Source organism: Pristiophorus japonicus, chromosome 18 (assembly GCF_044704955.1).
Source record: "Pristiophorus japonicus isolate sPriJap1 chromosome 18, sPriJap1.hap1, whole genome shotgun sequence".
Classification (NCBI taxonomy): domain Eukaryota; kingdom Metazoa; phylum Chordata; class Chondrichthyes; family Pristiophoridae; genus Pristiophorus; species Pristiophorus japonicus.
In genome coordinates this window covers 10,937,562-10,948,187 of record NC_091994.1, presented here as the reverse complement: position 1 = coordinate 10,948,187, position 10,626 = coordinate 10,937,562, and the positions used below count along the sequence as shown (strand labels likewise).

The following is a 10,626-nucleotide window of genomic DNA, read 5'->3' as shown; positions in this document are numbered from 1 at the left end:
TTGGGCTGTATATTGGACACTGGAAATAATATTATTTAATTTTATGAGTTTCCTTTGTTTTAGGGTTTAGTTCCTTATTAACTGTGCCCCATATAAAATGGGTGAACTTTTGTTTTTTGTTTGATGATACTGGAACAATCCAGGGTCTCCTTATGGGTTTCAGTGTCAGCCGTGGCTCAATGGGCAGCACTCTTGCCTCTGAGTCAGAAGGTTGTGGGTTCAAGTCCCACTTAAGCACAAAAATCTAGGCTGATACTCCAGTGCAGTGCTGAGGTGCCGTCTTTCAGATGAGACGTTAAACTGAGGTTCTGTCTGCTCTCTCAGGTAGATGTAAAAGATTGCATGGCACTATTTTGAAGAAGAGCAGGTGAGTTATCCATGGCCAATATTTATCCCTCAATCAACATCACAAAAAAAAAATCACATTCCTGTTTGTGGGAGCTTGCTGTGCGCAAATTGGCCGCCGCGTTTGCTACATTACAACAGTGACTACACTTTTTTTTAAAGTACTTAATTGGGTGTAAACGCTTTGGGACGTCCGGTGGTTGTGAAAGGCGCTATATAAATGCAAATCTTTCATTAATTAGAAAAGGCATAAAAAATTGTAAATGTGTTAAAACATTAATATTTAGCATTTTTCATTTTTATGCAATGAAACATTTTAGCCAATGAATGAGATTCGCAAAGCAACCCAAAATAAGCAGCTGTGTATAAAAGGCGGGCACGAAAGTGTTAAGAGCTCAATCCACATGAACTCGGATTTCTCTTTAAATGTGTGGCGAGGAGGTTTTGAGGCCACAGCTTCAACATCTATCGGACAGAATAATCTATTTAAAATCTTTCACACCTGACAGCTTTGGAGAGCCAGACGTGTGGAGCCTGGCACACGAGAGATAAGAAATTAATGTGGCCCAGGATTTTAACCCACGCATCACAGTCTGTCACAATCAGCAGCCCAGAGAGCAACACATCTCCGAGTCGATCAGATGTGAAATGCTTTGACCTGATTGCTACAACTGATCAATACTGCAAACTATAATTTTGATGTATTGCTGTTACATAGCAAAAGAAAAAGAAAGAAAGACTTGCATTTATATAGTGCCTTTCACAACCTCAGGATGCCCCAAAGCGCTTTACAGCCAATGAAGTACTTTAGAAGTGCAGTCACTGTTGTAATGTAGGAAACGCAGCAGCCAATTTGTGCACAGCAAACTCCCACAAACAGCAATATGATAATGACCAGATAACCTGTTATAGTGATGTTGATTGAGGGATAAATATTGGCCCCAGGACACTGGGGATAAATTCCCTGCTCTTCTTCGAAATAGTGCCGTGGGAATTCCACCTGAGAGAACAAACCTGATTGCTACAAAATTTGCCAAAGTCTCTGGAGTGGGACTTGAACTCACAACCTTCTGATTCAGAGGCAAGAGTGCTGCCCACTGAGCCACAGCTGTTAAAGAAGGAAAGCATTTGAATTTACGCCGTGCCTTATGAATTCTCGAGGAGATTTTGCAAATCGTCCCACAATACAATGAATTGCTTTTCGAAGTCTGATCACTGTTGTTATGCAGTTGAGCAAGGCAACCAGTTTTTTCACAGCAGCGTTCCCCAAACAGCTATGAGATGATTCATTAATCATCGACTTTGGTGGCGTTGGTCGAGAGAAAAATGTTGGCCAGGACACTGAGAGAGACTCCCGACTGTGCTTTGAATAGTGCCATGGGGTTATTAGAATGCACCGGAGTCATCAGAATGTGTCATCAGAAGGACAGGACCTCGAACAAAGCCACACCTCATTAACACTGCACTAGATTGTTACCTTAAATCTTGTGCTCGGGTCTTAAAGTGGGGATTTGAACGCACACCCTTTTGGCGTAAGTGCCACCAATTCACCCAGCTGAAGAAAACTGCCCTTAAGATTATACCCAAGTTGCAATGTAGACCCAAACAGCACCAACAGGCAGTAAGTTACCTCATAGTAAAGGATACGCACTGACGCACAAACATTGCACCTTTGCAACTAATTAACTAATTACAACAGTGACTACACTCCCAAAAGTACTTCATTGGCTGTAAAGTGCTTTGAGACGTCCGGTGGTCATGAAAGGCGCTATATAAATGCAAGTCTTACTTTTTTTTAACTAAACGGAAAAAGTTCAACAAATTGTTCTATTTGCTACTCTGATATTAGAGAAACAATTTGCCTCCTGCTGCCTGATGACCCAACCTTGAGGGGTTTAATTTCCTGTGGGAATGAAATGGGTGATGGGTTTGTGAGAAATTCTATGGTGTGCGACCCCAAATGGGCGAACGGCCTGGTTAAAGTAGTGCAGGAATTTTAAGGAATACTCAAGGAAGAGTATTTGGGGGGCAAATGGGAGAAAAGGATAGACAATTGGCAGAAGTTGCGTTGTTGGAGCGCAACCTGTACTAAACGCACAACTCACCAACTAAAGGGTCACATTTCATCTCAATAATTAAAAAAGACTTGCATTTATATAGCACTCAGCTGTGGCTCAGTGGGTAGCGCGCTCGCCTCTGAGGCACTCTAGGGACTTGAGCACATAAATCTATGTTGACACTCGAGGGAGTGCTGCACTGTCGGAGGTGCCGTCTTTCAGATGAGACATTAAACCGAGGCCCCATCTGTCCTCTCAGGTGAACGTAAAAGATCCCAGGGCACTATTTTGAAGAAGAGCAGGGGAGTTATCCCTGGTGTCCTGGTCAATATTTATCCCTCAATCAACATAACAAAAGCACATTATCTGCTCATTGCCACATTGCTGTTTGTGGGAGCTTGTTGTGTGCAAATTGGCTGCTGACTTTCCCACATTACAACAGTGACTACACTTTAAAATACTTCATTGGCTGCAAAGATGTCTGGTGGTCGTGAAAGGCGCCAAATAAAATAAACGTCTTTTTCTTTATCCCAGGATGTCCCAAAGCTGTTTGAAATAGTGCCATGGGATCATTTACATCCACCTGAGAGAGCAGACGGGGCCTTGGTTTAACGTCTCATCTGAAAGACGGCACCTCCGACAGTGCAGCGCTCCCTCAGTATTGCACTGAAGTGTCAGCTTAGAATTTTGTGCTCAAGTCTCTGCAGTGTGACTTGAACCCACGGCCTTCTGACTCGGGAGGGCTACCATTGAGCCAAGGCTGACACAATAATTCAACTAGAACTTCACTACTGCAGAGTGCTTCAAAACACAAACATTCATTAAATTGTGTAATCCCGGAAGAATTTGACAAAAGGCGAGAGAATTGTACTGTTTGGGCAGGAGGTCGCAGTCTACCCTTCCAATCCCTACCCTCAGTTTCCTGACTGTGATTCTGGAACTAACAGGCCTGATCCCCATTTACTGACAGGAATTCATTCAGTCCTTTGTTTAAAGCAAAGTTGTCACGGTTTTCCGTTGGGCTGATAATCACTTGCACGTTTCGATCACTCCCTTACTGGAGGGAAAAATATTTTCTTTTGACACCCTTAACTTCAAACAGTGTTGTGTCTGAGCTAAGAATGTTACTGAATCTAATTCTGCCATACCCTTAAAGGCCTCTACTAGTCTTCCCTCCTCGCTCTTGTCAAGAAACGCATAATCCATTTGTATTTAAGTTTTGCTGCATATTTAAAATACCCACACCTTTGAATTTCCAGACGAATTGTTATGCACATTCATCTCCCCCCCCCCCCCCCATTACCCCAGTTTGTTTGGTTAGAAACTTGTGTTTGAAGTGCCGGATTCCCCGGATCATGTTTGCCCTGTCGCAGTGACCAGACGGGGCTGTGGCCGAGGTCAGCAAAAAAAAAGTTTTTTGATGTTGAAACACAGACACCTCCCACTTTCACCATGTAAATCGAGTCTGCTCAGGTTACAGACTGTCCTTTATGCCCCATTACCCAATGAATAGCCCTATTTTAAAACTGCCTGAACTTTCAATTCTTTCAGTAAACTTTTTTTTAAAAAAAACATTTATTTTTATTAAGTAAAGTTTGGAGGGGCGGGAGGAGGGAACTTTTTTTTTTGGAAGTTAAAACCAAACCAAAACCCAAACCCAAAAAATGCTGGTGTTATTGCACGGATGTGTAAAGTGCTGTAGAAGTGGACTGGGACTGAGGTTTGTAAAGAAGCCCAGGACACTGCTGATCGTGCTGAGCTTGTTGGGACTGACCGAAGGCGCCAGTCTCCCCCGAGGAAAGCTCTCTTACCCCGGCGCCTGCCCAAACCAGCTCAACCCTAACCTGTGGGTAGATGCTCAGAGCACCTGCGAGAGGGAATGCAACGCCGACGAGGTAGAACCAACATGCGCTGTAATAGACATCTTGTCCTGAAATCTGTTGTAATTGCTCAGGTCAAAGTGGCGATGAATGATACTGATCACAACGGGGGTAGGGAAAGCTAACCTTTCTTATACATTGTCTAGCCAAGACTCACTTGTCTGTAAACTCCAAAGTTCGACATTCATCCACAAAAGCATTGTATTGAGGAAAACCACTTAATATTTTGTGTGTGTGTGTGTGAAATTAACGTTTCGGCCTCATTGTACTGGGCACATGCTTTCTCTTTGTCTGTCCCCCCGCCCCTATCTCGAAATGTTCATATATATTATATAGATTATAGCTGATCTGATAGATACTGGGCATAACTGTTTGAGGGTCACCAGGATTTCAAAGTCACTTTTTTTTTAGCAAGCAGAACACATGTGAATATCGCCAAACGCTACACTGTTTTTTAGGGAGAGGGGGGCGGGGGGGGGGTGGTATAACTTAAATGTTCGTCTGCATCTGTGAAACTTCTAATTGTAATCACTTTGGACAGCAAATGGGCAGCGGGGAACGACTTTTTTTTGCGAATATTATGCCCTGCAATTGAGAGGGGCAAGTCCAAGAGGGATAGACCTCTGCAGAGTTTAAAGCCACAATCCTTTCATTTTCCACAGTTATCCTACAGTATGAATTGACCCAATGGTCTTGCTGCCATAGACAATGAAATCCTCCTGCAATTTGGGATTTCGTTCCCTCCCTCCTTCTTGAAGTCGATAACAACTTGTATTTATACAGTGCCTTTAGCATCGTAACACGCCCCAAGGCGCTTCACAGGAGTGTCATGAGACAAAATATTTCACCTCGAGCCACATAAGGAGAAATTACGGCAGATGACCAAAAGCTAGGTAGGTTTTAAGGAGCATCTTAAAAGGAGTAGAGAGCGGTAGGGAGGCGGCGAGGTTGAGGGAGGGAATTCCAGAGCTTGGGGCTTTGGAGCCTGGTACTCTTGCCTGCTGAGTCAGAAGGTTGTGGGTTCAAGTCCTACATCAGAGACTTGAGCACAAAAATCTAGGCTGGCAGTGCAGTGCTGAGGGAGCACCATTGCCGCGCGCGCCGATTCCACACTGCCCTGCGGGGGAAATCGCCTCAGAGATGGCAGACATCCGCCACCGGGGCGTCCCTTAAAGGGGAGGCCCTTTGCGCCGTTGGCCGCCATACTTTTCTGTCGGCCTCATTTCGCTTTCCAGACACATGCTGCCCAGCGGCCCCTTCCGTCGTTCTGAGAGCAAAGCTCTGTCCATATCGAAGAGAATCACCAACACAACTGCCATCAATACTGGTGGCCCTCGCCTTCGACCGGGCCGCCATCCTGCAGGCCATCCTCTGTTATGGGTGCCGGGCTGTTGCCCCAGTTGAGGGCTTCTCTGGTGGCCCAGCGGAGCATCCACGCAGCGCTGATGTTGCCGGAGGGCCCTGGGCTCGGGAGCATGATGGTGGACTTAGCGCCACCCTACTGTCCCAGGAGCGCCTCTCCACAGAAACGGAGCGATTACAATGAGCCTGGATGTGATCGAGAGAAGGGATTGATAGACGGGCTTAAAAGAGCAAGGACATTTGGGCGTAGCTGAATTACGTGTGGAACACACTTGTGCCCGAGTTTCCTCAGTCTTTTACTCTGCTTATTAAACCCCAGTTTTGTGTGTCCCTTGGCGCAGATACACAGGAAATTCCACCTCATATGATTTAAATGCTGTCAACAATATTGATTAATCTGTTGTAACAGCGTGCTGACATTTTGTTTTGTTTTGTGTGTGGATTTCAGTCGATCGATGAAGTGTCTCATGAAAAAGCAATGTTAGGAACCTATCAGTGGTCAGTAATCAGCCCGTTCCCCACTGTACAGTTTTGGTCTCCTGAGCTAAGGAAGGCCACAGAGCGAGTGCAACGAAGGTTCGCCTGTCTGATTCCTGGGATGGGAGGATTGTCCTATGAGAAAAGATTGAGGAGACGAGGCCTATATTCTCTAGGGTTTAGAAGAATGAGAGGGGATCTCATTGAAACATACAACATTCTTACAGGGCTTGACAGGGTAGATGCAGGGAGGATGTTTCCCCTGGGCTGGGGAGTCTAGAACCAGGGGTCACAGTCTCAGAATAAGAAGTTGGCCATTTAGAACTGAGATGAGGAGAAATTTCTTCACTCAGAGGGTTATGAATCTTTGGAATTCTCTACCCCAGAGGGCTGTGGAGGCTCAGTCGTTAAATATATTCAAGACAAAGATTGATAGATTTTTAAATATTATAGGATATGGGGGTAGTGCAGGAAAGTGATGTTGAGGAAGAAGATCAGTCGTGATCTTATTAACTGGCGGAGCAGGTTCGAAGATCATATGCAATAGGAGCAGCAGTAGGCCATATGCCCCCTCGAGCCTGCTCTGCCATTTAATACAATCATGGCTGATCCGATCATGGACTCAGGTCCACTTCCCTGCCCGCTCCCCATAACCCCTTATTCCCTTATCGGTTAAGAAACTGTCTATCTCTGTCTTAACTTTATTCAATAACCCAGCCTCCACAGCTCTCTGAGGCAGCGAATTCCACAGATTTGCAACCCTCTGAGAGAAGGTTCTAGTTCTAGTCTGCCCGAGTGGAAACAAGGGCCGACTGACCTACTCCTGCTCCTATTTCTTATGTAGTAACTGTTGTGTCCATTGCTGATTTCAGGATTGCCAGAACTTTGAGAAGTGCTGCACGAACGTGTGTGGCCTGAGGAGCTGTGTGGCCGCGAGGTTTGCCGACGGCAGCTTGGCCTCCCTGGGCATGGACCTGCCCAAGGAGGCGACGTGCGAGAGGACGGTGTGCACCCAGCAGGGTTCCGAGTGCGATATCTGGGACGGCCAGCCGGTGTGCAAGTGCAAGGACCGCTGTGAGAAGGAGCCCAACTTCACGTGCGCCTCGGACGGCCTGACCTACTACAACAAGTGCTACATGGACGCCGAGGCGTGCATCCGAGGCATCAGCCTGAGCGTGGTGACCTGCCGGTACCACATCAGCTGGCCCAACACCAGCCCCCAGCCGCTGGAGACCACCACCGACCCCACGTCCACCACCTCGCTGGAGGGCTCGGTGGCCCCGGCCTTGTACACCAACCCTTTCCACCAGTCCGTCTACCTGGGGGGCACAGTCAGCTTCCACTGCGACGTGAGCGGGCGCCCCCGGCCCGACATCACCTGGGAGAAACAGAGCGACGAGCGGGAGAACATCATCATGCGCCCCGACCAGATGTACGCCAACGTGGTGGTGACCAACATCGGGCAGCTGGTGATTTACAGCGCCCGCCAGGAGGACGCGGGGATCTACACGTGTACGGCCAGGAACGCCGCCGGCTTGCTCAGGGCCGACTTCCCGCTGTCGGTCATCAGGCGGGAGCACTCGGGGCCGGACACGGCCGCCAAAAGCCCGCCTCTGCCCCCGGGAGAGTGCTCCCGAGAGCCGGACAAGAGGCAATGCGGCCGGCGGCACGTCCGCTGGTACCACGACCCCCAGAGGGCCGCCTGCTCCACCTTCACCTTCGGGGGCTGCGACGGCAGCAGGAATCGCTTCGAGACGTACGAGGAGTGCCGGCGGGCCTGCATCAACGAGACGGTGAACATCTGCAGCTTCCCCGCCGTGCAGGGCCCCTGCAGGCTGTGGCAGGCCCGCTGGGCCTACAACTCGCTCATGAGGCAGTGCCACGCCTTTGTGTTCGGCGGCTGCCAGGGCAACAGGAACAACTTCGAGAGCAAGGAGGTGTGCGAGGGCACCTGCCCCTTCCCCAAAAACCAACGCTGCAAAGCCTGCAGGCCCCGGCACAAGATCGTGCCCAGCTTCTGCCGCAGCGACTACGCCATCGTGGGCCGGGTGACCGAGATCGTCGAGGAACCAGACTCTGGGGTCGCCAGGTTCACCCTGGACGAGGTGCTGAAGGACGAGAAAATGGGGCTCAAGTTTTTCGACTTCAAACACTTGGAGGTGACCCTGATCAACATGGACTGGAACTGCCCGTGTCCAAACATGACCCTGGCAGACGGGCCCCTCCTGATCATGGGCGAGGTCCACGATGGAATGGCAGTGCTGGATGCTGACAGCTATGTGCGCACTGTCAGTGACAAACGGGTGAAGAAAATGTACGAGATCATTGAGAAAAAGACTTGCGAATTCTTGCACCGCTTCCAGGATTAAGCTCAACCACCCACAGATAATTCTAGCCGGAACGGTCCGGGTGGGCCACACTGCCACATCAAGATCTGAGAGCGAGAGTTGGGCATTTCTTGGCAACTCTGTTATTTCTGGAGGTTTTCCACTGTGTCCCAGTAAATGTGCAAACAGTTCGATCCACCTCTGCGATGCTGGCTTTACAGTAGCTGTATAACATTGTGATTTTTTAAAACTGTTTGTTTAATTGATATGCATAATTTTTAAACTGCCTGACCTCTATTATACATCGACGCACAGAATATATGAAAGACAGACAAGGGGAGATTGCCATTTGCAGAGAAGCTCAGTGAGTGAGAGAGCATAGGTATGAACTTTACAGAGGAGCTCACTCATAATTGTTTGCCTATCCTTCTCGCCCCTCCCTATCTCTATAATCTCCTCCAGCCCCACTCCCCCAGGTGTCTGCGCTCCTCTAATTCTGCCCTCTTGAGCATCCCTGATTATAATCGCTCAACCATTGGTGGACGTGCCTTCTGTTGCCTGGGCCCCAAGCTCTGGAACTCCCTGCCTAAACCTCTCCGCCTCTCTACATCTCTTTCTTCCTTCAAGATGCTCCTTAAAACCTACCTCTTTGACCAAGCTTTTGGTCACTTGCGCTAATTTCTACTTATTTTTCATTTCATAATACTCCTGTGAAGCGCCTTGGGACTTTTCATTAAGTTAAAGGTGCTATATAAATACAAGATATTATCATAAGAACATAAGAAATAGGAGCAGGAGTAGGCCATACGGCCCCTCGAGCCTACTCCGCCATTTAATACGATCGTGGCTGATCTGATCATGGACTCAGGTCCACTTCCAGGCCTGCTCCCCATAACCCCTCATTCCCCTATCGGTTAAGGAACTGTCTATCTCTGTCTTAAATGTATTCAATGACCTCTGAGGCTGCGAATTCCAGAGATTTACAACCCTTGTTTTATACATTCAATTTCCTTCCTTCCTTCTGCAACGCTAAGTCTCACTGGGCGACATTTCTATCGTCACCAGCAGCCATCCAGTACCTTGGCTCCAAGGTCCTTCTTCAAAGCTATTCCATCACCTAGGGCATCGCAGTTGAATCGGATAGCTGCCTCACCCGATGACCACGTGGACTCCCCGGTAAACAGTGACCGGGGGTGGATGCCCTGACTGATTTGTGTACCTCCCTAGCCCAGGAAGGCTGAGGAAAATTGACGCATCCCAACCGACGGCCCAGCTAAGATCGAACAACTAAGCGTGGCCCAGCGGCCCCCTTCCTTGTGTGTACCGCCGAGTACTATGCCCGGCACTGCGCTCGCCAACTGAGCCAATCCTGTCCAATATGTTGGCCACTCGCCCCATGTGGCTCATTAGGGAATCCAGATGTGTATTTCCGATCAGCAAAATATGAAATGAGTTGGGGCGTGGGATCTTCATACTCATAATCGCATGGCCTGTGCACGTGAACCTGTTTGAGTGTTTGTTGGGCAAATGGTAAGATGAAAAGCAGAGAGTGTGAGCGCGTTACTGATCGTTGGGAGTGCTTTACTTTCTTAGGTCCTGCAGGGTTACAGTAGCATAATGGTTGTGCTACTGGACTAATAATCCAGAGACCTCGAGATGTCAGTTCAAATCCCACCATGGCAGCTGGGGAATTTAAATTCAGTTAATTAAATCAATCTGGAATTATAAAGCTGGTATCAGTAATGGTGACGGTGACCATAACACTACCGTATTGTTGGGCAAACCCAAGTCAGGCCTATGTGTGACTCCAGACCCACAGCAATGTGGCTGACTTTTAACTGCCCCTCATGGCCTGGCGAGCCACTCAGCTACAGACTGCAGCGATTCAAGAAGGCAGCTCACCACCACCTTCTCAAGGGAAATTAAGGATGGAATGGGCAATAAATGCTGGCTGTCAGCAACCCCCACATCCCATGAACAAATAAATTGGTGGTAGATGTTTGCGAATATACACACATGCAGTACATTGTGTGAGGGCATGGAAGGCATTCTTTACTGAAATTAGTGCATATGGCATTTTCTGTTGACCAACACTGCACCAAACCACTGAGAGAGGCAACTGATTATCCACAGTCAAGCTATCACAACTGTCCACTGCAATACACCAGGCAAACTCAA

General features: G+C 48.2%; 1 protein-coding gene across 1 annotated transcript; it reads left to right on the top strand.

Annotated features, from left to right (window-relative positions):
• Nucleotides 1-4,066: 4,066 nt before the first annotated feature.
• Nucleotides 4,067-8,490, top strand: LOC139229145 (WAP, Kazal, immunoglobulin, Kunitz and NTR domain-containing protein 1-like). Its single transcript, XM_070860807.1, has 2 exons — nucleotides 4,067-4,297; nucleotides 6,994-8,490. Exons 1-2 carry the CDS (start codon nucleotides 4,067-4,069, stop codon nucleotides 8,488-8,490), a joined length of 1,728 nt encoding a protein of 575 aa, XP_070716908.1.
• The last annotated feature ends 2,136 nt before the right edge of the window (nucleotides 8,491-10,626 follow it).

Coding starts and splice junctions, on each gene's coding strand:
- LOC139229145 (XM_070860807.1), top strand. CDS start 4,067: ATGCTGGTGTTATTGCACGGATGTGTAAAGTGCTGTAGAAGTGGACTG. Junction 4,298..6,993: donor GGGAATGCAACGCCGACGAG/GTAGAACCAACA, acceptor TGCTGATTTCAG/GATTGCCAGAACTTTGAGAA.